The sequence below is a fragment of the Mycothermus thermophilus genome (genome assembly GCF_041956435.1).
Source record: "Mycothermus thermophilus strain CBS 625.91 unplaced genomic scaffold VTJ04scaffold_3, whole genome shotgun sequence".
NCBI lineage: Eukaryota > Fungi > Ascomycota > Sordariomycetes > Sordariales > Chaetomiaceae > Mycothermus > Mycothermus thermophilus.
This window is the reverse complement of record NW_027191429.1, coordinates 1,714,621-1,739,359: the sequence shown is the minus strand read 5'-3', so window position 1 is coordinate 1,739,359 and position 24,739 is coordinate 1,714,621. Positions and strand designations below refer to the sequence as shown.

At 54.4% G+C, this 24,739-nt stretch overlaps 13 protein-coding genes across 13 annotated transcripts; 10 read left to right on the top strand and 3 right to left on the bottom strand.

Annotated features, from left to right (window-relative positions):
- Positions 1–439: 439 nt before the first annotated feature.
- VTJ04DRAFT_4740 (uncharacterized protein) lies at positions 440–754 on the top strand (the record flags this gene model as incomplete). Its single annotated transcript, XM_069362781.1, has 2 exons — positions 440–588; positions 634–754. 2 exons carry the CDS (start codon positions 440–442, stop codon positions 752–754), a joined length of 270 nt encoding a protein of 89 aa, XP_069219693.1.
- Positions 755–928: 174 nt separating this feature from the next.
- Positions 929–2,590, bottom strand: VTJ04DRAFT_4739 (uncharacterized protein; the record flags this gene model as incomplete). The annotated part of the gene is made up of 4 exons (XM_069362779.1): positions 929–1,251; positions 1,317–1,508; positions 1,574–1,788; positions 1,848–2,590. 4 exons carry the CDS (start codon positions 2,588–2,590, stop codon positions 929–931), a joined length of 1,473 nt encoding a protein of 490 aa, XP_069219692.1.
- Positions 2,591–2,901: 311 nt separating this feature from the next.
- Positions 2,902–4,148, top strand: VTJ04DRAFT_4738 (uncharacterized protein; the record flags this gene model as incomplete). The annotated part of the gene is made up of 4 exons (XM_069362778.1): positions 2,902–2,922; positions 2,982–3,131; positions 3,193–3,306; positions 3,384–4,148. 4 exons carry the CDS (start codon positions 2,902–2,904, stop codon positions 4,146–4,148), a joined length of 1,050 nt encoding a protein of 349 aa, XP_069219691.1.
- A 586-nt stretch (positions 4,149–4,734) lies between these two features.
- VTJ04DRAFT_4737 (uncharacterized protein) lies at positions 4,735–6,078 on the top strand (the record flags this gene model as incomplete). Its single annotated transcript, XM_069362777.1, has 2 exons — positions 4,735–5,325; positions 5,401–6,078. 2 exons carry the CDS (start codon positions 4,735–4,737, stop codon positions 6,076–6,078), a joined length of 1,269 nt encoding a protein of 422 aa, XP_069219690.1.
- Positions 6,079–6,435: 357 nt separating this feature from the next.
- On the top strand, positions 6,436–7,130 carry VTJ04DRAFT_4736 (uncharacterized protein; the record flags this gene model as incomplete). Its single annotated transcript, XM_069362776.1, has 3 exons — positions 6,436–6,543; positions 6,673–6,879; positions 6,927–7,130. 3 exons carry the CDS (start codon positions 6,436–6,438, stop codon positions 7,128–7,130), a joined length of 519 nt encoding a protein of 172 aa, XP_069219689.1.
- A 56-nt stretch (positions 7,131–7,186) lies between these two features.
- Positions 7,187–7,731, top strand: VTJ04DRAFT_4735 (uncharacterized protein; the record flags this gene model as incomplete). Its single annotated transcript, XM_069362775.1, has 3 exons — positions 7,187–7,259; positions 7,384–7,520; positions 7,591–7,731. The coding sequence occupies 3 exons, from the start codon at positions 7,187–7,189 to the stop codon at positions 7,729–7,731; spliced, it is 351 nt and encodes a 116-aa protein (XP_069219688.1).
- A 29-nt stretch (positions 7,732–7,760) lies between these two features.
- On the bottom strand, positions 7,761–10,107 carry VTJ04DRAFT_4734 (uncharacterized protein; the record flags this gene model as incomplete). Its single annotated transcript, XM_069362774.1, has 3 exons — positions 7,761–7,895; positions 7,954–9,294; positions 9,421–10,107. 3 exons carry the CDS (start codon positions 10,105–10,107, stop codon positions 7,761–7,763), a joined length of 2,163 nt encoding a protein of 720 aa, XP_069219687.1.
- A 324-nt stretch (positions 10,108–10,431) lies between these two features.
- On the bottom strand, positions 10,432–10,692 carry VTJ04DRAFT_4733 (uncharacterized protein; the record flags this gene model as incomplete). The annotated part of the gene is made up of 1 exon (XM_069362773.1): positions 10,432–10,692. One exon carries the CDS (start codon positions 10,690–10,692, stop codon positions 10,432–10,434), a length of 261 nt encoding a protein of 86 aa, XP_069219686.1.
- Positions 10,693–12,079: 1,387 nt separating this feature from the next.
- Positions 12,080–12,643, top strand: VTJ04DRAFT_4732 (uncharacterized protein; the record flags this gene model as incomplete). Its single annotated transcript, XM_069362772.1, has 2 exons — positions 12,080–12,176; positions 12,429–12,643. The coding sequence occupies 2 exons, from the start codon at positions 12,080–12,082 to the stop codon at positions 12,641–12,643; spliced, it is 312 nt and encodes a 103-aa protein (XP_069219685.1).
- Positions 12,644–15,750: 3,107 nt separating this feature from the next.
- VTJ04DRAFT_4731 (uncharacterized protein) lies at positions 15,751–16,271 on the top strand (the record flags this gene model as incomplete). Its single annotated transcript, XM_069362771.1, has 2 exons — positions 15,751–15,928; positions 16,048–16,271. The coding sequence occupies 2 exons, from the start codon at positions 15,751–15,753 to the stop codon at positions 16,269–16,271; spliced, it is 402 nt and encodes a 133-aa protein (XP_069219684.1).
- A 3,603-nt stretch (positions 16,272–19,874) lies between these two features.
- On the top strand, positions 19,875–20,133 carry VTJ04DRAFT_4730 (uncharacterized protein; the record flags this gene model as incomplete). Its single annotated transcript, XM_069362770.1, has 2 exons — positions 19,875–20,032; positions 20,094–20,133. The coding sequence occupies 2 exons, from the start codon at positions 19,875–19,877 to the stop codon at positions 20,131–20,133; spliced, it is 198 nt and encodes a 65-aa protein (XP_069219683.1).
- Positions 20,134–21,068: 935 nt separating this feature from the next.
- VTJ04DRAFT_4729 (uncharacterized protein) lies at positions 21,069–22,096 on the top strand (the record flags this gene model as incomplete). The annotated part of the gene is made up of 3 exons (XM_069362768.1): positions 21,069–21,135; positions 21,342–21,625; positions 21,680–22,096. 3 exons carry the CDS (start codon positions 21,069–21,071, stop codon positions 22,094–22,096), a joined length of 768 nt encoding a protein of 255 aa, XP_069219682.1.
- A 958-nt stretch (positions 22,097–23,054) lies between these two features.
- VTJ04DRAFT_4728 (uncharacterized protein) lies at positions 23,055–24,147 on the top strand (the record flags this gene model as incomplete). The annotated part of the gene is made up of 3 exons (XM_069362767.1): positions 23,055–23,249; positions 23,405–23,524; positions 23,626–24,147. 3 exons carry the CDS (start codon positions 23,055–23,057, stop codon positions 24,145–24,147), a joined length of 837 nt encoding a protein of 278 aa, XP_069219681.1.
- Between the last annotated feature and the right edge of the window lie 592 nt (positions 24,148–24,739).

Below are 24,739 nucleotides of genomic sequence, written 5' to 3'. Positions count from 1 at the left end.
TGTGTGTGTGTGTGTTGTTTGTTTGTTTGGGGGGAGGGGGGTGATCTGGATGGGATAGGGGTTTTGTTGTTTCTTGGGAATGATGATCATATGCTTAGAATGTAACATTTCCTTGTACATACAAGAGGTCTACGTAGACTAGGGAGTTTGGGATATTTGGATGGTCATACGGTTTAGGGGTTGTTTTCGTTAAGCATAGATGGATGGATAATGGAGTAGACATGGGCATCAACTGGTTTGGAGCATTTGATGATGACGCATATAGAGGGAATAAGATGGGTGAAGAGATCATCATCCAGACGCGAGACAGATACATCACTCAATCACAAGACTTGATTCTAGGAAGCAGTCTTCAAAGAAACAGTCCGTGTATTTTCAAGCCCACCATTGCCGATGTCTGATAGTTCGCAACAAAGTTCATTCCAGCCGGAACCGAATCATGCTCATTTCGAAAGTCATCATGGCAAACAGTAATAAATCTACCCTGACCGTCACAGTGAATGGTATCATCATCATCACCTCCCGACCCAAGACTCGCCTGGGGAATCCTATCCGTCTTCCCTTCCTCTCGACCAAAACAGGTATTCCGTAGTGCCCACCAATCCCTGCCATGCTTATTGCCGTTCTCTGCAGTCTGCATTGCCTCTCCTGTATAAACATGAGGATTTCTGGTCGTAGAGAGGGCAGCTTGTCCACTCTCAACCAAAATGCCATGGCTGTTGCACACGTGTGCTCGAACGCTGCAGTCCCATAACATTCATTCTAGGGCCGTTGACAAGCTCGTTCACCGAGCGATGCAGCCCTGGAACCTATTACCGGGACTCGTTCTCTGGATTCCACCACCGATAATGCCCCGAGGGTTTCTGCAGCTGCCACCAACCCATGTGAAGGCGAACGTCTCTGTAATGATGTCATCACCTTCGCCATCTCATGCATCGACCAACATTGTATCATCACCATCCAACGCCGGGCCGGGCTGCTCAACGGGGACGCCTCTCCCACGACCGGCAAGCAGCTCCTTGCGGATCTCTGGGCCAATCTTGTCATGGCCGTGGTTGAGGAGCAAATCGAGGAGGGCCTCGCGCTGATCCTCGGTGATGTCGTTGCGGTACCGCTGGGCAAAGACGAGCATGCACTGGTGGAAGATGACAGGCAATGGGGTGAAGCCGCTAGCGTTATTGTTGTTGTTCTCTCGCGCGGCCGCCGCATAGCGGAGGAAGTGGAAAACCAGGGCGTCAATGCATTGCCATGCTGGATGGAGGGTATCAACGTCAGTGTCGGTCCAGTTAGGTTAATGGAGCAAAGGATTGACGTACGCAAGGCGTAGCGCTTCTCGAGGAGTACCTTGAGCATGTAATTTGTGGCGCTGACGCATTCGGACTGCTGCGAAGCCTGCTCCGCGGCAATATCACATAGTGTCTTGATGGCGGCGGCAGAATGGAGGACCGGAATAGACACGCGGGCCAGCACGGCCGAGATGATTTGAGCCTCGCGCAATGTGCAGGTGCCTAGGAGGAGGTGTTAATGTCAGTCGTGACCAGTGAGGCCAGACTTGTCGACGGGGTTGGCTTACCAGAGGCGGCTAAGGGGAAGAGGAACCCCTTGAAGAAGCCAGCAGGCTTGTAGAGAGCCTTCTTGAGGCAATTGAAGAGATGGACGTTGAGCTTCTTATGCTCATAAATGTCCTCGCGAACGCGCTCCAGGATGACCATCTCCATGAAGCGCTGCACGACGGCAGGCTTTGCCGAGACGAATATCCTGGTTGCAGCATAGCAAGCATTCGGCGTCCTACAGGGCCAGGTCAGAGTGTGGAGGGAAGAACACAGCCTCTGAATGGATGTACTCACCAATTCTCAGGACGGGTGACCTGGAGAATGTCTTCCCAATGAGGGACCGTGGGTAAAATCTTGAAAGGCTTCGGCAAAGGGCCTGACTTGTATCGCGCAAGGATGAGGCCAATCTTGGTGTAGGCTTCGACCACCTTGGGCGGTAGCTCGTAGTCCTCGTCGACGGGATTGTCGTTCTCCTGACTGACACCCATCTGTGCCTCCTTCTCGGCAATCTTTGCCATGATCAAGTCTGCCAAATTGGTGGGGGCGCCCCCTTCCTCCCCTTCTTCTGGCCCATCGCGTGGCTTTTGGTCCCAGCCGTGGGTGAGTAACGGGTCGTCGTTCATGGTAGGCGCAATAAACTTGTTGAAGGTATCCAGGTCAGCAGCATCAACCTCGATTTCCTCCACCTCCTCTTCCTCATCCCCCCACTGGTCGTCATTATCGTAGGTTTCGTCATCGAGGTCACTGCCCGGGCCGTCGTCGAAGCGGGAGGGGTCGAAGTCGAAGGCGGACGGGGCTGAGGGTTTCTGCTTGTTGGCAAGCTGGCGCTCTTCCTCGTCGATGAGCTCACGGCTCATTTCCAAAATCTTCCGGGAGGCTTTGGCATCGACGAAGCCCTGCTCCTCGGCGATCCTCTTCTTCTCGGCGCGCTTCGAGGGGCGGCCCTCCCTGTTCTTAAGGACTCCGGTCGCAAGAATGTCATCTTCGAGAGGATTGTGTCGCCGCTTGTGCGACGATTGGGAGGTGGCCTTGGGCATGGTGGACTGACTGGCTGGTACGGTCTCTTTTTTTCCGGGAAAGGTGGTGTTGACGAGTGCTGACCGCTCGGGATTGGGATGCTCTCTGCAACTGCAACAAACGACCTTGGGATTTTTTTGGTGCTTTCGAAAAAAGAGTCTCCACAGTGGGGGAGATACGGCTTATCGATAAGCCTTACCAGACCAGCTGCCCCGCGATGCCCCGCGATGATTTGGGTCCTGTCTTTGAAAATAAATTCATGAAAATGCAACCAAGAAGAATGTGACGGGATTGGCTCTGTTCATTGTAATCAACACAAGTCTCGGTAGCCATGCCAACAGAACTGGAGGAGGTAAATGCTCCCCTCTGAGATATTCGACCCAGAGAACAGAGCTGACACGGGGAATGCAGCTCGTGGGGTTTGTTGCCCACCCCAACCCTTCAATACGCAAGTTGGCGGCCGAGAATCTGGTGCCGTATGCCACATCGCAGCCGGCCATCTTCAAGACCAATGACCTCACCCCCGTCAAACATCTCAAGTTTTTGATCCGGGACATACCGGTGAGTAGCCATGGTGATAGAGCTCATGTCGCATTGACACCAGCTGCTAATAAATCTACAGGAAATTGCCGAACATGCCATCACCATGCTCATCAACTTGACGAGCGACCCCAAGGTCCTCGAATTTGTGGCCAGTGACGACAGGTTCGTCGGCATTTTGCTTGGCCTTCTGGTTGTATGTGCATTGCCCACGGTCGGTGCTGGGTCTTGAGGACGACAGGGAGGCTGACCGAACCCCTCCCGCCGCGACAGGACCCCAAAGAACCAAATGCCAACCTGCTTGCCATGCTGCTGGCCAACATGGCCAAGTGGGATGGCCTGAAGAGCATTGCAACCCGCACCCAGCCAGCTCCAAAAGAACTCCAGTCACACGAGCTCGTGCTGAACCAGCTTCTTGATTTGTTTGTCCGGGGCAACGACGGCTCCTACAATAAGCATGCCGACTACGACTACCTGGCCTACGTCCTGGCCGACTTGTCCAAACACCCCGAGATTCGTCAGTTTTTCCTCACGGACCAGGAATATGACGGCGTGTTGCCGCTTAACAAGATCAAGGTCTTCACTGAGCATAAGTCAGACATCCGGCGCAAGGGCGTGGCCAGCACCATCAAGAACGTCGCCTTCGACATCCCTGCTCACCCGACCTTCTTGGATGAAGACAAGATCAACATTCTGCCTTACATCCTGCTTCCCATCACCGGTAATGAGGAGTATCCGGACGACGAGATGGAAAGCATGCTGCCTGAGCTGCAGCTCCTGCCCCCAGACAAGCGGCGCGACCCGGACAATCTCATCATTCAGACCCACATTGAGACTTTGACCTTGCTGACGACAACACGTGAGGGGCGGGATCTGATGAGAAAGGTCAATGTTTACCCCATCATCCGCGAGACACATCTCCGCGTGGACGATGATGGTGTGCGTGAGGCTTGTGAGAGGCTGGTCAATGTACTGATGGCGGATGAGCCGAAGGAGGACGCCGAAGAGGATGAGGAGAACCAGATCGTGGAAGTATAGAGGAAAGTTGTTGAGGACTGAAAATCAGTGGTCTGAAAGCTGAAATATTGTGTTTGAGGGAAAGGAGCAAAAGGGAGAGACAAAGGATACCCATGATCAGCGGATAAGGAGAGAGGTGAATTGATATGCCATGCTTTAAAACAAATCTGCAAAAGAAATCACAAAATTTGATGAAAATATATGGCACAATAGACACCAACAACGGGGTAAAAGTTTGGACGAGGTTCGAGGGATTGTGTGGGTAATGCTCCTATTGTTTTACCCCTGAATTGCCACGCCAAGAAAGCATGTGGTCCTAGCTCCCTGTTGTGCTGTTGTGCCTTCAGCCTCCTGCTCCCAAGATCTCTTGGCTTTAGCAGCCTCGCGCCAAAACTCCGAATCAAAACCATCGCCGCGACAAACGCGACTTCGAGACGAGATTCCATCTTTCTGTTACTCACACTACCATCCCAACCCCACCCTCGGTCCGCCTCATCGCCCCTCCGCGACCTACCAATTCATCCCTGGCGCCTCACTCCGGGCGAATTCTTACGGGTGACCACCACCCGCTCCGTTCCCTTCGTCATTCGCCCCGTCAACCATCACCATGGCCGCCAGCGATGACCCTCTCCTTCTCCTGCGGCAATCCATTGCCGCCGCCCAAAGCGGGGCCAAGATCATACCCACCACGTCGCCCGACAGCAACGACGAGGTCCCGCTCGCCAAAGCGACCCATCTCGTCTTCACCCAGCCCAAGAGGACCTCGTTGCCTCTCAACACCCCGACTCGCTTCACCTCTGCCACCGGCGTTGTCATCGACCTCCGCTCCATCTACTTCGCCTGGGTCAACCGCGACCATGCCATTCCAGAATACAATGCCGCCGTGACCAAGCTCAATGAGGAGCTAGCCGGCGCCGCGACCGTCCACTCGCTCGCCTTCGTCGAGCGTCTCGTGCTCTTCACCTATCTCGAAGGCGCCCAAGAGGAGGGCGAGTTCATCAAGCCACTGCCCGGCACCAAGGATACCTCCGCCTCCACCTCTGCTGCTGCACCCGGCGCATCGCTCAAGTCCGCCTCGGCTGCTGCGGCGGCCGCCCGTTCCGGGAAAGGCACCCTCGACCCTCGCCTGGCGCAAATCTACAGCGGCGAGCGTCGCATGGGCGATCGGAACTCGGTTCTCAGGGGCATCAAGCCAACCGTACGTCGGCCCTCTCTCCCTCCCCTCCAACACACACCTTTGTATTAAATCAAATACTAAACCTCATACCCCCAGGATTTCTCCCACGTCCGCAAACTCGCCGGGCCCTTCATCGCTCGCAAACCCGCCGCCTCGGGCGCGCAGGCCCTCACCCCCGGCGGGCCCGGTCCCGCGCTGGCTCTTAACCAGAAACCCGCGCGCCGGCCCGACCCCATCATCCTCCTCTCACCATCGGCCTCGGCGCTCCTGCGCATGGGCAACGCCAAACAGTTCCTCGAAGGCGGCCGCTACGCCCCTCCCGACCACATCGTCGCCGCCTCCGGCTCCGCGCCCTCCATGCTCCACGTCTCGCGCCTGCTCAAGGACATCGACCCGAACCGCCCCACGCGCTTCATCCTCGTCGAGGGCCCGGAGCAGTTCAAGCCCGAGTACTGGAACCGCGTGGTCGCCGTCTTCACCACGGGCCAGGCCTGGCAGTTCAAAAACTACAAGTGGTCGCAGCCTGCCGAGCTGTTCAAGCACGTCCTGGGCGTCTACCTCGGCTGGCGCGGCGAGGAGCCGCCCGAGACGGTACGCCAGTTTGGCCACCGCGTGCTGACCTGCGCCATCGAGAAGTGGAGGGATCCCGGCCAGCCGGGCGCCGAGACGAGCAGGTGGAGGGATCGTGAGGTGGTGGAGCAGATTTGGAAGGCCATCGAGAGCAATATGCGCGCCAAGGGTTGGAGGAGGGATGCGGCGCCCACGGCGATTTGATCTTCCCGTCTTCTCTTCAAGAGAGCAAGGAGGAGAGGGAGTAAAGGAAAGAGGTTTGCAGGGTGGATGGTTGGTTGGTTCTTGGGTTTGTATTTATCACAGGAAAGAGGGAAGGGGCATACCGTGGCGTTTGGGCGTTGCTGCTGCTGTTGTTGTTCCGTCATCGTTCATCAAAGACATTCTTGTCATGAGACCCAGATGGAGAGATGGATGGTCAGCAAACATGAAAGCGGGATTGATTGGGAACAGGATGCATCTGATTAATTCTTGCTCGGGTATCCTGCTCGCTTGCCGAGGCATAAGCCATTCTCTGATTTCTTTGCCTTGCTAGGTGGCTCACTCCGAGCTTAGAGGTAGATGGATACGGGTTATGTACTTAATTTGATCAATCATGAGACTTCAAAGAAAGCGGAATCTAACAAATTCTACTACTACTTCCTGACATTCGCCGTGGTGACAAGCGTGGTATGAAAGACGTTGATGGCAACAGCAATGATGGCCAAGTCCTTTAGTGAGCTGCTTCCCCCTCATCCAAAACATCACGAGGCTCTCCCGCGCGTCGAATAAAACTTTTCGAGACATTGGGCCATTCAGTATCATTCCTCTTTCTTTTTCCGTTACACTACAACTCCTTTCCTAACCAGTTTCCTCTTTTCCCATTCCTTTCCCCTCTCCCAGACACCGCGTCATGCAATAGTATCCTGGCACATGGCGGACCCGACCCGACCCGAACCCAACATCCAAACTCAACGCCGCTCCCTCACCACCTATACCACCAACCATCCCAATCCAATCCATCCAGTCATCCATCCATGATACCCAAAAACTAGGTACTAGTTAAGAGTTAGGTCGTTCGTGTTATGCTCGCGCACGCGGGTCCGGCTCCAGGCCCTCATCCTTCTTTCCTGTCCCTCTCATCCCATGGCCCCCAATTCTCTGGTTCTCCTGTACAATGCTCGAGAGCTCCCCAATGGAACCCCATCTGTTGCAAACCGTACAAACTCCAGCCCCCTCTCCTGCTACCGCTCACCAGTGAACGTGAGGTGAAGTGATAGAGACAGAGGGGGCCAAAAGACAAAAACAGACAAAGGAAAAAAAAAAGCTAACAATGGCTGCCATGTGTATGTCGAGGAATGATGTTGCTCTTCTCCCATCTATGCCACCGCCGCCCTTTCTCCACCGTTAACGCCGGTTATAAAAGTAGCGACACATGTTCGACAGATGATGATAATCTCCAAAAAGGGAGAAAAAAACCAAAGGAAAAAAAATAGAAACCAAGACACATTAGCAATGATGACAAAACAGACCAACGAAAGCAAAAATTGGGGAATATAACACAGATGCAGAGAGCAAACAGATGCCCAGCGTGTGCCGAGCTCGCTTTTCATGCAGAGCAAAAACGCAGTAAAAAAACTGAGCAGCAATGCGCGTCAACACCTGAGGTATGGACAGAGACAGTGAGACAAGCAAAAGCTGTTGCTGTCAACTCTAGTCCGGTGACTGAACGAGCAGAGCGCCATGTACGCCCGTCCTCTATTCCCACATGGCACCCTTGAGCAATTGCGGGTCTATGCTACCTCATGTCAACAGCGGCGACACCAGGCTCTCGGGGAAGCAAGGTCTAGAGGAGTCGGGTTCGCGTCGACGAGGTAATCGTGTCCTCGGCCGCCTTCAGCCGGTGCTCATTTGCGATTGGACCGGCTCTGGCTGCGCTCTGGGGCGCGTGACCCCGAGTTGCTGGTGGTGATCGAATCGAAATCGTAGTTCTTGAGGGTCTGCTCGTACTTGGGGCTGCGGAGGAACTTGGGCACCGAGTCCTGTGTTGCGTTAGAATCCACAAGTCATTGTCGAAAGAAATGATACAATTAGACTTACGCTAGCCATGAGCTTAAAGACAGCGTTCTGAGCGTCCTCGAACAGCGCCGTGACTTCTTGCAGAGTATCAATCATGGCAACGTCCTGGCCAACGGCCTTGGTCATGCGGGTCGCCAAGTTGTTGCGAAGCTGGTGGTCAATGTTCAGCTCGCATGGGGAGCCGGGAGCCAGGAAGGCGTTGTAGATGCCGTAAGCCTGGGCCATGATCTCCTTGATAGCGTCAAGCGAGCTGGCATTGCTAGGGTTCTTCTGGGCGGTGCGGATAGCCTGGCGGCACTGCCGGACGAACTCATCAACGTCGAGATAGAAGGACAGGTTCTCCTCGCAGTGGGTCTCACGCAGGTTCTCGCGGAAAAGCAGGCGGAGAGCGGGGTCGTTGAGAATCTTGTCGAGACGCTGAGTGTTGGAGTCGCGGGCGATGCCAGAACCCTTCGAAGCATGGGCACCTTCGCTCTCAGAGGCGCGGCCACGCGTCAATGAGCCGTTAATCAGGTCACGGCCCTTGGCTGTGAGCTGGTAGATGGCGTGCTTGGTTGGCTGGAACAGGTTGCTGGCAGGGTGCTGCTGGATGTAGGCACGGTCTTGCTGGACGGCCTCCATGAGCTCATACTCGACGAACAGCGAGGCAATCTCGTACGTCTCGCGGCGGTCGACTGTGGTGGCGCAGTCGAGCAGCCAATCGGCAGCAGCGCGGCCGGTGAAGGTGTCCTTGTACACTTTGCCGTTGATCTTCCGTTCAGCGGCCATCTTGACACCCGTAAGCCCGTCACGGTAGTCACTAAGCGATTCTGAATCGGCGGCGCTGACACTCTGCTTGATGTTGAAGCCATTGGTGCCAATGAACCTGCGGAAGATGACTTCGATAGTGCCACGATCCGTCAGAATCTTGTCTGTCTGGCTGTCACGCTCCAGGATCACGAGATGCGGCAGAGCCGACGACACCAACTCGGCAACCTGCTTTTGTTGAATGCCATTGCGTGAGCAGAAGCGGTCGAGGATGGCGATGCCCTTGGGAGTCAACTGCCACACGACGCCCTTCATAGCGTACACCTGCTGGTATTTGCCATCTGCTGACTCGATGAAACGCGCCTCGAGAAACCGCTGGCAAATAGACCTGGCCATATCCTTGGCCATTGAGAAGGTGGTGGTCGTGGTGGTGGTGACAATACGTGATGGGTCCTTCGGGTCTGGCATGCGATTTGACTGAGAGAACTTGAGCGACCCCAGGTTGTTGATAGCATCCTCGGACAGGAACGTATGCTCCACCTTGGTCAACCGCACGCGGTGTGCTGAGAGTGGGAGCAAGCTGACGATTAGAGTAGCGAAGAGATCTTTGAAGTCCTGGAAGGCAAAGTTACGCCTGGTCAGTCAATCCGGTACTACCAAACCCAAGTCCGCAATATCGCTCTCGTCGTGGGGTCATATCGCCTCCACGTCAGGGCGCTCTCACGGGAGCGAGCCACTCACCTTGGTATACGGACGGTCATCATCCGTCATACGGAGGAGCCGCGATGATGTTTGATGCATCTTGTTATCGAAGCGAGGGAGACGGGTGGGTTCAGGCAGTGTCGGGTCCGTCTCACTGTAAGGCTGAGACGGAGGATCTCCTGGGAGAGGAGAAGCAGCGGTTGGGGACGCGTGCTGGCTGCTCTCTCCAGTGGTCGACCCCGCAGCAGACGACAGAGCAGCAGCAAAGCTCGTGGATAGGGGCCGGGAGCTGCGAGGACCCTTCTCCGGGCTGGACTGGCCGACGACGAAGGAGTCGGGCCCGTACGAGATGCGAGTGAGCGATTGACGGGGGCGGACGGCGAGTGTCCTGTCGAAGAAGGCGAAGATGCCGCTGGACCGTTGGGAGCTGACGGAGGCCTGGCTCAAGTGATGATGAGAGCGGTTGCCGCTGGTCGAAGCGGTGGTGGAATTGGAGGTCGAGGCCTGAGGCTGGCGAGTCGAAGTGGAAGTGGATGGAGCAGTCGGCTTCGGCGATGTTGCGGAAGGGGAGATGGCGGATGGTGAGGACTCTGAAGTAGTCGGGCTCGTCGACGGCGACTTGGTGTCGTGGGACAAGGGAGAAGATGTGGTGTCGAAGGTGGCCGGCGCGTTGGCGGGTACTTCAGGGACAGTCGAGGAGCGAGCAGACTTGGACGTCGCGGCCATCTACCTAACTCCAGTGGTGGTGGGGAGGGGTTTAAAAAAATGGGGAGGGGGGAGGGGGAGGAGTTAGGAGAGGATATTATTATGGAGACCAGGAAGGGGGGTGTGTGGTGTTTTGCGTGGGCGGCGCCGTCTTGGACTGGGGGCAGGAATCGGTTCAAATAAAAGAGGGATTCCCGGCAGAGAGGAGGGCGAAACGTGGAGCGGGCCCTGGCCGGGCATCCATGGACGGGCGGGCTGCGAATCGAGGTGGAAGGACAACAGGACAAGAGAGCGTACCAGGGCCCAGGGGGTGACTGAGAGAGGACGTGAGAGGCTTGGATGGGGTCAAGGGCAGGGCGTGCCCCAGACGGCAGACAGGGTGTGTGGTGTGCAGCACTGCAGAGTGCAGCAAGCAAGCAGCAGCAGCACGAGCAGCACGAGCAGCACGAGCAGCAGCAGGCACCTCAGTGCAGCAAGCGGCAGGAGCAGGGGTCCAGGGGAGAGGCATGGAGGGAGGGGTTCCATCTCCGCTTCTGTCAGGGATTCCATGAGTTCGGCCTCGTCCTGCCGCTGGTACTGGTACCAGCACTGGTACCGTACCACCATTGGATGGGTGGGATCCACAGCAGTGGAGAGCCGCCCACCTCGAGACGCAGACTGAACACGGGAGTCCCCAGGTCAGGTCGGTCCTTGCCGCCTTGCACCAGAGATCAAAAAGCACGGATGCTTCATGGTTCATAGTTGCCCCGTCTTGAGTCTTTCTTTTTGCTTTGTTCTTCGGTAGAAGCTTCTTCGAAGTGTTCCATGACTGCCCAGCTGATCGGCAACAGACAAAATGACACAAAACCACACCAGCCGCAACCAAGTGGACACCTCCTCAGGCCAGCAATTTCATCCTGCTCGTGTTGTTGGGTCTGGCATGGCCCAGAAACACCAGGCTCCTTGTTAATGTTGACGTCACAGACTGACAGTCAGACAGACCGTCTTTTTGGTGAAGTGAAGGTCCGCACAAATGAAAAATCCAACGCGGTGGGTGGTGGTGATGGCTTCTGCAGACCGCCTCACAAGGAACCCTCTGCACAACCAGCAACAACCCGGCCACGGTTCCACCAGCTTGTCCATCACACAGTCCAACTCTGTCTTGACAGTCTCGCTTCTGTCATCACCACCACACAAGCACACAAGTCTGGGCCCATGTGCAAAATATTTTTTTCCTTGTGTTACGTACAGACATATCAAGGTATTGAGCTCACGCTCTGGTGAGGAAGATCGCATGCTAACTAAAAATACCTACTCCGTACCTAGTTACCTACCTCCCTACCTACCTAGTGTAGGCACCTATGTAAGTGCCTGGATTCAGTCATCAAAAGTGCGGAAATGCGTGGTTCAGACGGATGACGGATGTGTATTAATGCTGTGGCTTCAAGCCACAAGGCACAGTGGTGAACGGGATCGGATATATCCCACGTTACCTCGGGTCAACGGTTTCGCCGGCCTGAAGTGACGGTACCACAAGCCCTTGTCGTCGCTCGCCGCCACATGAGACCCCTTCAAGTTGTTCCTGGCGGTGGCCAGCGCCCATCCAAAAATGCAGCGACGCACCTAAGAAATGTGTGTGGGACCGAGAGATAACACAGGCGTCCAGGTGCCCGCAGGTGTGTCGCACGTTGGATGGCGGAATGATGCAACGGAATCGGCTGCCTTCCCGATCGCTTGGTTCCGCTCACACGTGTCTTGTCTCGCATTCCCTCCGGGCTCCGAGCTCTCGCGTGGTCAGCCACCTCGTGGGAAAAATTAAATCAGCCAGCCGTTGCAGAGTCGCAGGTTGTGTCCGCCTGCGGAATTTGCCTTGTCGGATTCTGGACGCACATGACTGGTCTTCTCTTCCCTCAGCTTGCCTTTCGGTTACAGAGTCCGCGATGTGTCCGTACGGTGTACTTTGTACACTACGGAGGCAAAGGCCGACGAGGAAAAGCGGTCAGCCAGCAACACAATGCAGCAGTTCCATTCGGCAAGGATCTGCTGCTCCAGTGCTGAGGGGACCAGCACAAAAATATCTGCTACCTACGGAGTGCTACTACCTACCGAAGGTATGTTCGAGCAGCAAACGTGCTTCCGATTCACTGCAGTGGAAACAGCAGCAGCAACAGCAGCAAAGACTTGGAACCTAAGACAGGCAGACGGCCTGCTGCATGAATAAACAGCCTGACCTCCATGAATTGCTGCAGTGACACAAGCCGACGCCATAACTACGTAGGACTTATATAAAACAATATGTCCAAGATGCCGCCCTTGCTGCTGGGTGGAAGACAGAAAGCGGGGACAGACCAACAGAAATGAAGCGCGGCCCCCCGCCTCATGGGGGCCTCGCACTGTTCCCTTCGGCACCGGCACGAATTTTCGCGTGGCTGGCAGGGATCTCGCCCACGCGATTCCCAACCCGAAAGCGGAGAACACAGACCCCCCTGCAGCCACGCGCGATGGTTCCGGCTCCATGCAGTCCATGGCAAACCGCGCTCTCCCATGGAATGTGCGCATCTGCCTGCCCGAAACGTGAAACCACCTCGCATCCATCCAAAGTGAAGAATTATGGATGAATTACTCAGAGTTTTCCACGAAACGACATCTTTCTTCCTTGGCGGCCAAACATCTGCATTCTCTTTCACCAGTCTTCCCCATCAACAACTCTTTACCGCCCCAATCCTTCGCCGAAGCAAAGAAGCCTGCGTCCTCTTGGACCGCTCGAGTGGACCCTCCACCCGAGACAAGGCGGCCGACCACCCACCCCACCAAAAGAAGAAAAAAGGACCCGGGTCATGGCTCATGGCAATGCCCGATTCGCGCGGCTTCTGACTCAGGGCGGGGTTCGGCTTGCATTGCCTGCCATTTCGATCAACCCCATCGCCAAGGAAGAGTCTCAAACCCCACTGTCTCTGTCCGTCCACTCACTTTTTTTTTTTTGCGCCCACCGCTTTCTGCTCACTTTCTCACCGCCTTAAGTGCACTAGCGCCGTCTCTCTCCCCCGCTCCCACACCCGCTGGAAGAGGGGGAAGGATGCCGACCCGATCCCCGTCCGGGCATGTCGGCGCCGGATCGGGGGTCGGGTCAGGCCATGGCCGGCGGAAAGCCGCGTGATTCTGGGTGTGAAGAGACAGATATGTGCTCATAGATGGGGGAAAAGAAGACATTAACTCTATGTGAGGTTCCCGACCTAGTGAGTTAGTACGGATATACGGAATTAAAAGCTAGGAGCACTAATTCGATACTTCCCACATCTCCAAGTCATGGGGATCCTGTAGAAAGGATACAACCCCAACTAGTCCAGACCGCCCTTGTTCACTAAACATCTCTTTGATGGGCTCGCCTACCTACTCCGTAGGTGCGGTATGATAGATAGCCACGGTATCAGCTTTTTGCTCCACAAGAGATAAAGAACCCGCACTTCACTCGTCACCTTTTTTTTTCTTCTTTTGTCTTGTGCAATTAGGTACAACAAATCCAAGCAAGAAACGTGGAAGCATATTACTCCGTCTCGTAGTGTACCACCTACTAACCCGTTTCCCCTCCTCCGAGAGCGACTGTGACATTCTGTTTGAGTCGGGGTGTGGATCCCTACGTGGGCGAGGAAGTGATTTTGTAATCAGTCCTCAACCTATCGTCATCCATTTGTGATGAGTCGGTCCAGCGGGATGATGGGGAGGGTAAAGTCGTGTGCAATCATAGGGTGTCATTGACACGGGAAGAGGACGAGGACGGGGCAATGTTCAAGGACTCAACCTCGGCAAAGGATGCCACCTTACAAAGAACTGACGTGAACGTGTTGAAACAAGTATGCACCTGGGTAAGCTCTGACTTGTATGATTAGAAGCTTACTCTTATCTCTCTCCGTTCTTTGAGTCATAATGTCAGTTATGATCCAGACACAACAAAGGCGACATCATTTGTCAACTCTATACAACTTGCAGCTGCAAGTTGACCCTGCATCAAAATATCAAACGACTAGAACCTTGAGCTGTATTATGACAAAATGCCAAACCTTCTACATTGAAATGAGACATCTCGGTAGATAAGACACCATGCCGGGTTGAACAAACCATAAGCCGGGTTGACATTGAAACATTTGTCAATCCTGCTGTCAAATCAACTCTCAAAATGACTGGTTACACAAAAAAACAAGACAAATAGAGTCGATCAAACAGACAGCAAACTTGGTGTTGCTCAATGACAGTTCCGACACAGCCAACCCCAACTCGGCACATGCCGCCCTATGAGAGGTGGTCAAACAGAGATGCGAGGATGCACCTTACAACTGGCAAGTCTCAAGATTTGAGAAACCCGAATTGGCTTGAAGGGGTGTCTTTAGCACAACTGGGTAACTTCGTGCACGAATGTTGCCGCCATATGGCCACTCTAGCCTGTCTGGACTCCGACCCGACTTGTTGGGATGAACACATCAATCAAGGACGGTTCGCGTCATCCCGGCGAACATCCCATCTCCAACCGCCAGACAAGATCGGACCGCCACAAAAGATAACCTCCAAAAAGAAAAGGAAGCTCTTGCATCAGCAATCAACCCCCCCAATCCAAATCATCGCCCTCCTTGCCAAGACGCAAAAAGACGGCTCAAAAGTTCCAAACGCACGGGTTTGGAACATTCCAAAGTCTAGACTAGCTGGATCTTGCACATGGGCCGGGGTTCTGGGAACGAGGGAATGTCCGTGTCTTGGGTTCTGGGACCCAAGAAATGAAAGCCAACGGGACGGATGTATGTACATACACTAGGAGTACCCAGCGTCCCGTGCTGGCGGGTGATACCTACCTAACTCCCTGGCAAGGGGTTCTGGAATTGGGATCGTCATCAACAGGAAGCTAGCCAGGTGTGAAAGACAAAGCTTGGGCGAGGCTGACATGCTGCAGGTTATCATCCACCTTACCTAGGTGAAAACAAGAACGGCGCTGTGTGGAGTATAATAAAGAAACACCATCAGGAGAGTTGCTTAGGATCCGGATCTTGCCGCCCAGCTCGTTGAATTGCAGCCGTGACCGAGTTCACTTGCAGTCTCAGATGCATGTGGTACCTAACTAGGGCAAATGGCGGAGTAGACGGCAACGGCACTAGTGGTCGGGGTGGTATGTGTTTGACAGAGCAGGAGATCATCATATTTTTGTGTCGTGTCTCTTTTTTGTGTTTTTGGTTTTGAGATTTTGACATGCAGTTTGATGATACCGCTTGTGCTACGGTGTCTTATAAAGGATCCAGGATACACACCGCCTGCTTTAGGTCTTTGTTGATCTTCAGTACGGATATCATCAACCTGTCTTGTGAAACTGCGAGCAGCGGCAATAGCAACCACAGGGAGGGCGTTGTGTCCGATCATGCAAGAAGCACACAAGTGAAAAACATCTGACGGATGAGCCATGAGCTTTCGGACACACATCATCCCCACGCTAACACCTAAACAGGTTTGAACCCGCCGGCCTGTCCCAAGCGCTTTGTGTGCCAAGCCAAGCAAAGGTACTGGTACCTCCACCCTCTCCTTCTCCCTCTAGCGGAATTACCGCCACGTGAGAGGGCGTGAAACCGCATTGTTTCCGAAGAAAGGCCCAGCCAGCCAGCCAAGGAAGTGTGGGAGCAATGGCTGGGGGTTGGGCCCACCCCAAAGATGGAGAGCAACAAGGAAGAGCGGAAAGTGAAAGAAGAGGCAATTGGGCCAGAGGTGGGGAAGGCCACGTGGTGGAAGACAGCCACTGTGTCGCACACACACGAAACCGTGCCGGAGGCTGGGCTGGGCAATGACGGGGACCTACGTTACCCAACCTCGGGGGCTGGAGAGGAGTGGAGTAACCGACTTGCCTGAGTAGAGCAACGGGAGTCCGCTGTGCGCAGGAATTTTGTCTTCCAATCCAATGGTACCTGTATGTTTTGGCCACCTCAAAGCTTAAAGTTAGGTACAAATCAGGTGCGAAGCGAAGAGGAAGGAGCATTGAGGTCCTGTTCTCGGGCGCCGGTCTCTCGGTGTGCTCAGCCATCGCCACCGATGATGCCGACGACGACGCCGACGCCAACACCAAACGCCGACCAACCGACCTGAACCCGTTACTTAGCTATGGCCCGGTTGCCCCATCACCGTGCTGCCGGCTGATGCGCCTGAACCTGAACCAATGTGCTGTCTCCAGATTCTGAACACTGGGCAGACACCCACGAAGGTCCTTCCGGAACGGGACTGGCTTGGACAAAACACCAGAAAGAAGAGTTGCCTGAGAGAATAGAGTGAAACGGCCGGAGCATAGACTACTGTGCTGCACATGCGGGCACAGACGAACGGGATTGATTAGTTAGCATGTATCCGACAAGCGTTTTGGAATCTAGTATCTTCGACAAGACCCGATCCTGCACAAACATCATGCCTACACACCTAAGGTAGGTTCACTAGTGTCCCGACGCTATATGCCGTGAGTAGCCAAGCCCTGAGGTGATGTGTGAACTTCTTGCCCCATTGAAAATCTACAAGGGGACTTGAGACAAACTGGGCAGGCAGACAACAAACGAGACAATGCCATAAGTCTCCGTAACGGTCTAGGAAAACCAGCCACCGAGACAAGACCAGCCACACGGCCGTTTGGAGTTTGGCTTGTTTCAAGAGATTCAAGCACCACAAAGCAGAGCCCCGAAGGCGAGGAATAGGAATGATTCCAGCTCCCCTTGACCCTGGAATCAGCACCCGGTTGGTTGAAACGGAAGGCGTTCATCAAAATACTCCGTGCGTGTTCCGGAGATCGTTTTGGTTGCTTCGTCATTCTGGCTTTCACAGCACGTGGTTGGCTCCGATCTCCGCCACGGAGATTGGGTAACCCTACGGAGTATCATCCCAGTCATGAGTGGAAGCAGCCTTCTCAACCAGCCTGCCCAATTTCCATTTGCTGTCGAAAACAATGATGCATGGGGGCGTTACACATTGCGTAAACAACAATATGGCAACGGGATGGGAATGATGTTAGGTAGGTAGAGAACATTGGTGGGCTGATTGATCGAGTTGGAACGGAAGTGATTGAGTGGTGATTGCGGCATGCCGCTGCAACATGCACATGCACCTGGCCTGGGAAGGCGACAAGCCGGGTCAAACTGCCTCCAGCAGCCAGTCAGAGGAGGCTACAGCGTCACTGGATATGCGGGGCCGGTTCATGGGAATAAGATAGCTGGTAGGAAAGTTCCATGATGGGGCTTCAGTTCCTAGCACATCACTTTCAAGATGTACGTACCTACCTTACCTCGGTATGTACAGTACCTACCTATGTACTCTGTATTACTAGAACCCTGAGAAGGGAAACACATCACGATTGCAGCAGCCTTTCATGGCAATAAGTCGCCACCTATTGAGAGCCCTTGGAAGGAACTTTGGAAGGCTGACGGTGAAAGTTGGGGAAGGTTGTTGACTCCTGAGACAAGGAGTCGGGCAACACAAGATGGAATCATGAATGATGGGTGCGATCTAGAACTGCACCCTGCACGGCACATGGCACCTGCTCCGTAGTCTGGACCAGATGACAGGAGGCTAGGACCATGCACAAGTCATGGTACCTTACCTACGGGATGAAACTTTGCTTACTTCATACACTAACTAGTGGGGAGGAAATGAAGACAGTCAAGACTCTTCTGTTTCCTTACTTTGTCGGGTACTTCGTCTCGAGAATATGCTACTTCACAAGGACATCAAACCTGGAACATCACCTCACAACCAAAAGCCGATGTTGACTGCAACGTTACTCCCGACTCCAACCTCACCAGCCCTTTCTCAGTAAAGTCCAAAAAGCAGGTCCCAAGGAGCTTTGCTCATATGCAACTGCCCCCGGATGATGATGTGCAACCGTTATACCACCTCCGGCCAACCCCCTTCCCTCCAGAGACTCAGAGGTGCACAATTATACCCAGGGGCACGGGTGTAATTCCCGATTTGAGAGTTGAAGGTCAGGGATAGCAAGCCACCCCGAAGTGTGCCCGAATACCTAGGTTTCTACAAAGTAGGGATTATGCTCTCCTACCAGGTATTTTTCTACATTTCGCAAGTCACCATCTTCAGTTACGCAAACCTCAATTCCCCAAGACCCGGATATCCTCGGAAGACCGTACAGGAAGTTAGTGATTGAGGCTCTGGTTTTGAGCTGTCAAATATGAGGGACAGAAATAGAAACAAGACCAGGACCTAGCTCAATCCCATCTATCCCTATCTATGTACTGCTACGTATGTACTGTACATACTCCCGTCAAAAGCCGCCGCACCAGTCTCATAACTACCTACCAGTGCACCATGCAGTTGACTGTCGGGCTACCCAGCAACCTGTCGAGCGGGCAGACAAGGCTGTCTTCCAGCTCGGCACCAGGTGTCTACTGTGCAGCCGAATCGGCAGGTCCGGAAAATTTACGGGCACCCCAGACGGCGTGGAGGTCTCCAGGTCCGAGTACGCAGCCGGGCCAATCGGTCGGGGGGGGACGGGGTGTGAGCCAGGAGTGGGTGCTGGTGGGTTTCACGAGTTCGGCGCCACCGACGCCTTTGCCGGTCAGGGATCCCGGCGTGGCTCCGTGGGTGTGTTCAGAGAACGGTCCTCGGCTGGGGGTTCCAATTTCCAATTGTTTGCAAACTTGGGAGACCCACGGAAGACTTTTTTGTGTCTTCACTTGTGTGTTGTGTGTGCGTGTGTGAGTGTGAGTGTGTGATATCGAGGAAATGTTTCAAGGTGATGCACCGTGGACATTGGCCGTCGGGAATTGTGTCGATCATCTCGCAAGCCCAGGCCGATCTGAGAAAGAGAGTAACATGTGTGGAAAGTTCGGTACCAATGGGATCGGCCTCCAGGGGCATCTAGGCTTATTCGAATACTTTCGTATTGTGAAGATCCCAGGGTTGAGTCTGGGCTGCATCAACATTGCGACAGCCGCCATCCGACCAAATTAAGGGCAAACGAATGTGATGAACTTGATTATGCCGTCAATGCCAACCTCAAACAATTGGAAAGTTTGCCACCAACGTCACAGGACACTAGATCCATATTCCTTACTGGCCAAAACATTTGAGGGGCCTTGTGTCAAGAGAGGAACTGCCAGCACTAGCTAGCCCTGCTTCATCGACAGGCTATGGTTAGATATGATAGATATACTTGTCTAAACAATTGTTTGTCACATTCCCTGTATTGAGTCCATAGGATAGTCCAACCTTCGGCTTGTAGCACTTCACTACCCAACTCCTATCTCTCCTATTACCTCGCCAGATGATTGCGCAATACATCCATCCGTCCGGCCGGTGAAACGACCATGACATGACACGTACCTATGTACCTGCCAGGTCACCCCACGCCGAATGCTTGAGTCAAGACAGGATGAGTAAACATTCCCCTATGATGCGAGGCAGTGAACGGAAGAAGCCGCTGGCCCGGTGTTTCGAAACACCGGATTGCTGATACGTCGATGGAAGGTGGGGAGGTTATTGAGTCGAGATGAAGGGAGATGGGCCTATGGATACCTGGCCTTGATCACCTAATCACTTACGACGACTCGTCCGCTTGATGTTGTTCACCTTGCTTATCTGACGTGACTTGTCCGGGTGCTGTAATACAACAATTTGAGTAAATTCCCTTCTCCCGGGCGTTGGCGACCCAGACTAGTAATGCTGTGACGAGATGGCGCCATATTATCAGATCAGTAGCAGTAAGCTTAGTCTTTAGCTGTGTCAATCCGGGCAGCAGGACGGTCTGGCGGATGATGCCATCTCTCACGCATGCAAAAAATGTCAAGATGAGGCGGCCTGTCATACCCGGCGAGTTGTCTCCGACCGTTGAAGCCCAACCGGGCGTTTGGTCTCCCGAACCACCGAAGGACGGGAGGGACACACAGCCCGAGCAGCACCTACCTACCTACCGACCGACCAAACCATCCAACCAACCCTTACCGGAGTAAGCTCCGGTCAGTCTGCCGTCCCGAGAAGCGGGCACCGCTAACTAGCGGGTGGGTTAGATATGGAGCCGTGCAGTTCCCAGAGGAGAAGGAGAACTAGCTGTCAGAGTATTGGCGGCGATACCGGGGTGCCGAGCTCTAATCGTCACTTTCTCCATACTAGTTACAAGAGGCTGAAGCGTTCGAGACTGCCGGTCATGGCAGAGGTGTGGTGATACTAGTGAGCAAGGGGAGGTCGGTCTCCGCTTCTGTTGCCAGCTCTCTCAACACACCCTGATTGACATGTGGTTGATGGAGATGGAACCGGAGAGAGCCGGATTCGCGGGAGGAGTGCAGTGTCAAAGCTCGGTTGACCGAAGATTGGAAATTATCGGACCTCTCATTTGTTCGTCTAAGCAGAGATGAGTCGCTGTGGCGATAGCCTCAGCGCCCGGTGTTGAAGCTTTGTTCTGGGAGACACTGCCTGATGATGGAGGCGCTGAACCAGGATCCAATGCTGAAGTGCCATGTATTCAGTTTCCATGCAGAACACCACCACCACATCGCTGCGATATCGGTCTGGATTGGAGTGTGGCTGCCAACAGGCAGCCTTGTCGCCGCATGCTGCCTCCGGCTGGTTTAGCCAAGCCAATATCCGGTCCGGAGTGTTGCCCGGAGACTACGGCGTACGGCTCGGAGGCGACAGACAAGTGCTGTGTTTTGATCAATACCCTGTGACTCAGTTCACGACACGAATCATGACAGGATCGAGATGACCGGCGACAGGACTCGGCATATGCGTCCGCCTCAACGCCGCCAACCAAACCGTTGGGGAAATGTTCGCCTCACCTCTGTGATCCTGGGGCGCTGCGAGATTGAGAAACGATGAATAGTCATCAATACTTTAGGGACCATTCCGCCACTTCCAGAGGGGGAATCAAGGGGGCGACGGCCTTTTTGGAATTGAAGAATCTGTGTGGGATTAGGAATCATCTCAAGCCTGATCCCAACGCGGCGATCGTGGCCGATCTACCATCTTCCCTGAATCAGCACCCAATGCAGACTACGTCACCTCTGTCCTTGGACATTGACATCCCCGCGGTTGTACCTGGCCGTTGTATCAGTACCTTCCCACCTTTTTTCTCCTCCACCAACAAGATCTCCCCAAACTGATTACCAAATAAAGCCACCCCCCTAAATCCTGGATCCTGCTCCTTTACCCCTCAACCGTCAATCCCCGTCGACGAGCACGATGCCGGAAGCGGCCCAAACCAGCAGTTGTTGGTCCAGCAGCGTCCATCCTAATACTTCCCAACGAGCAACCGCCAGGAGACCCCCATTTCAAATGCCGGGTCATCCATCCCAGCAGCAGCCCATCATTTCCTCGCGCCCCTCGGTCCTTTCCGCCGGGTCTGACCGGGCGTTTCCCCGAGCCCCAGCATCAGACCCGGCAGCTTGGACACGTGAGGCTGGACGCGGAGGCGGAGGCGCTGCAAGCGCTGCAGACATCGCTGACCAAAGCCACAACCGCCGCCACTATGGCCGTCACCATCACCGTCACGGCCATCAGCGGCGGCGGCATTCAGAATATGGCTGCCGCAGTCGCGAGGAGCGCGAGGCGAAAGAGTCGCCATTGTCGTCGTCATCGTCACCGCCGGATGTAACAGCTCTGTCTCACTCTCGCCGCGGAAGACGCCACAGGCGGCGGCGGTCATCGTCTCCTAGCCCGTCTAACACTAGTGGTGGTGGCGGCGGTGATGGCTCAGCTCCAGGCACTCCCGGATCTCCTCCCGCTGCCCCTACCCGGGGGGGTGGAGAGGGACCGCATACATCCCTGGTTCTTCACCATTCCCGGCGCCGGAGCTCACATCGCTCAGCTGACGGCGAGAGGCACGAAGATGACGGGGTGGAGGAATACACGGTCGACAGCCACGGCAGGGTTGTGGCAGGAGGGGGATATTCACATCATCCTCATCAGGAGCGGCAATATCAGCATCAGCATTGTCGCGGCCGTTCTCAGAACGCTGCTCACGGCGAGGCAGGCGGGTGTAGTGATTACGAAGATGATGAGGTGGACCACATAAAGGAGGAGCAGAGGCAGCTGAGGCAGAGGAGGCGACGGCATGGGAAAGGGATGATCGTTACAGGTCTGGCGACCATAGTGGTTGGGTTGGTGATGTGCTGGCACGAAGATGACTGGAGAAATTGTAGGGGAGGTTGAGTGACTGATTGATGAACAGCAAGAAAAGGAGGTATGCAGTAGAGTAGGTGGTGATGATCGGGTGTTGTTGACGGGCGCGCTGGGTGTGATCGGATCGTACTGAGAGGTTTTCATTACCTGATCTACGTCACGATGATAATACGTGATATATATGACTACTCTATTGTGACTTTGGGCTGGGTAATGGGATTTTTTGATGATTGAACTGTTATGTCTACCAAGATACCCCCCAGATTAGACTCTAAGTTTGACAAGAGGATGGAGATGCGGTTTGGGACAACATAAACCGAGATCAGACAAGAAACTGCTGCTTTTCTCTCCACGTGTCAACGCGCTGCGTATGTCGTCTATGAGGAATGTAGCCTGTCCCCGTGCCCCAGGCAAAGTGAAACATCTACTTGCTGTCAGGCGCTGTTGAGGTCAACTCGGGAATGCTTTTCAGTGCGTCTGGCCTCCCTGCTTTGTTTATCCCAGCCTCCGCGTAGTCTTTGGAACGAGGCAGACTCGAGAGATGGAATTCTTCCAACCCATTCCCATGCCTGAGATGTTGATGGCTCGTGGCGATTGCGCCAAACGGTAGGGTGGCATAAATCAGGGCAACGCCCATGACCGCGCGTAGTGTTAGGGTCATCGTCGTTCGTTCGATTTTCCTAGCTCTGACTAGTTCCCATCCTGGTGACAGTATTGTCCTTCTGTTTGTTGGCGAGGGACTTAGGGAGCGGAGTGTTGATCATCACGGGAACGCTTCTTGGATCTCTGCTTCATCAACATACCTGAAGGATTCACTCCTACAATACACCAGCTTCCCAACAGCGAACAAAATGCATATACTCGCCGGCGGTCTCCTCCTCTTCGCCGCAGCCGCGGCCGTCACCGGTTCTCCCGAGATCACCGAGGCGGCCCAGCGGGCTGAGCAGGACGGTCTCATGCTTCCCCAGAAGCACGAGCAGCACCAGTTCTACCGCTCCCAGGCTGTGGGAGCCAGCAGGGCTGGACATGGTGTGAACCGTCTTGGGGTATGTGTTATTTCTTTTTGGCACTTCTGCTACTGTTGCTCTCTCAGCGGGATTTGGGAACCCCTTTAATATCACGAACCCCAACATACCAGACCAACCATTCATTGTTGGTAGTTGGACGTTGATAAAGAACTAACTTACCCCTTCCCGGACAGACCCAGGGATACCTCTCGCAAAGGGACTGCGACTGCGAGGATGACGATGACTACAGCCACGACCACGACCACGGCGACCGTCCTTGCTACCCTGACCGCCCTTACGGTGACCGTGACAGCGTAAGCCTCAACTACCATCATACCCTCCATCTTCAACACCTCCTACCCAACAACCCATCTCCTTGTCTCTGTCTGCTAAGGCCCAATCCCCCCATCCCCAGCAAGCTCCTGAAAAACCGGGAACCACCATAACGGAGCCTCCCAAGGACCGCGAACCCCCACGTCAACCTGGGCGCGAGCCTGAACCCTCCGATTCCGACTCCGGATCAGACTCTGACAGCGACACCGACTGCCCGTCCGACTCCGAGGACGAAGGAGAAGAACGGATCTTCACCATCCTCCAAACCCTCCCTCACCAGCGCCAGCGAGTCCCCGGCGCAGCAGTAGCAACCGGCATCCCCGCCAACACCACCAGCACCACCACCACTACATCGAACAGCACCAGCAGGAACCTCACCTCGGATCCTACCACCACAACCAGCAGCAGCAGCATCCCGCTCTCGCCGCCGCCTACCGGGGGATGGGCCGATCCCGAGTTTCCCGCGCCCAGTAATCCCGTCTTCGTCTCTTCGGCATCTGCGGGGACAAGGTTTGGAGGACGACGGGAGGAGGAGATGGGGTTGATAATGAGGGGGTTGGTTGCGTTGGTGGTTGGCGGGGTGGTGAGATATTATTTTGGGTGAAGTCAGGTAGTTCTGTTTTGGTTTCTCTCCTTTTTTTCTTTTCTGTTTCCTATAGGTTTGTGAGGTCTTGAGATGTTGAGGCTTAGTTTTGCTCAGTCGGTCAGGTAGCTACTTAAACAAGGAGGTCGAACACCCGCCCTGGGTGTAGGGAGAAAAAGCAGAGTAAGAAGAGGTTGAAGCAGCGGAGGTGACGAGATCATGAACGGTCTGAAAGCTTTGTTTTCATCACATCCTTTCTCACTCGAAGCGAATCAGCCAAGTCTGAAGGAAAGGGATTGCGCCAACGGGTATCTCTGAACTCCCCTCCGTTCCGTTTTACTTAGACATTACAACAGTAACAACCAAACAGGCCAGGCAGCCGTCCGCATGTGCCACCATAAAACTGAGTGACCTGAAAGAACGTAACGCTCATGCAGAAAATAGCAGAACCCTTCCCTAGCCTGCTTCAGGTAACACCTATCTAAGTGACCTTGGGTCCCCTCCGAACCAAGTCCCGGGGTATCAATAAAAAACCTTGCCAATATGCTTTCCCGCCCATCCGTTTCATCATGTATCATGGCCGTGATCCTCTCCACCGAAGACACCGAAGAAA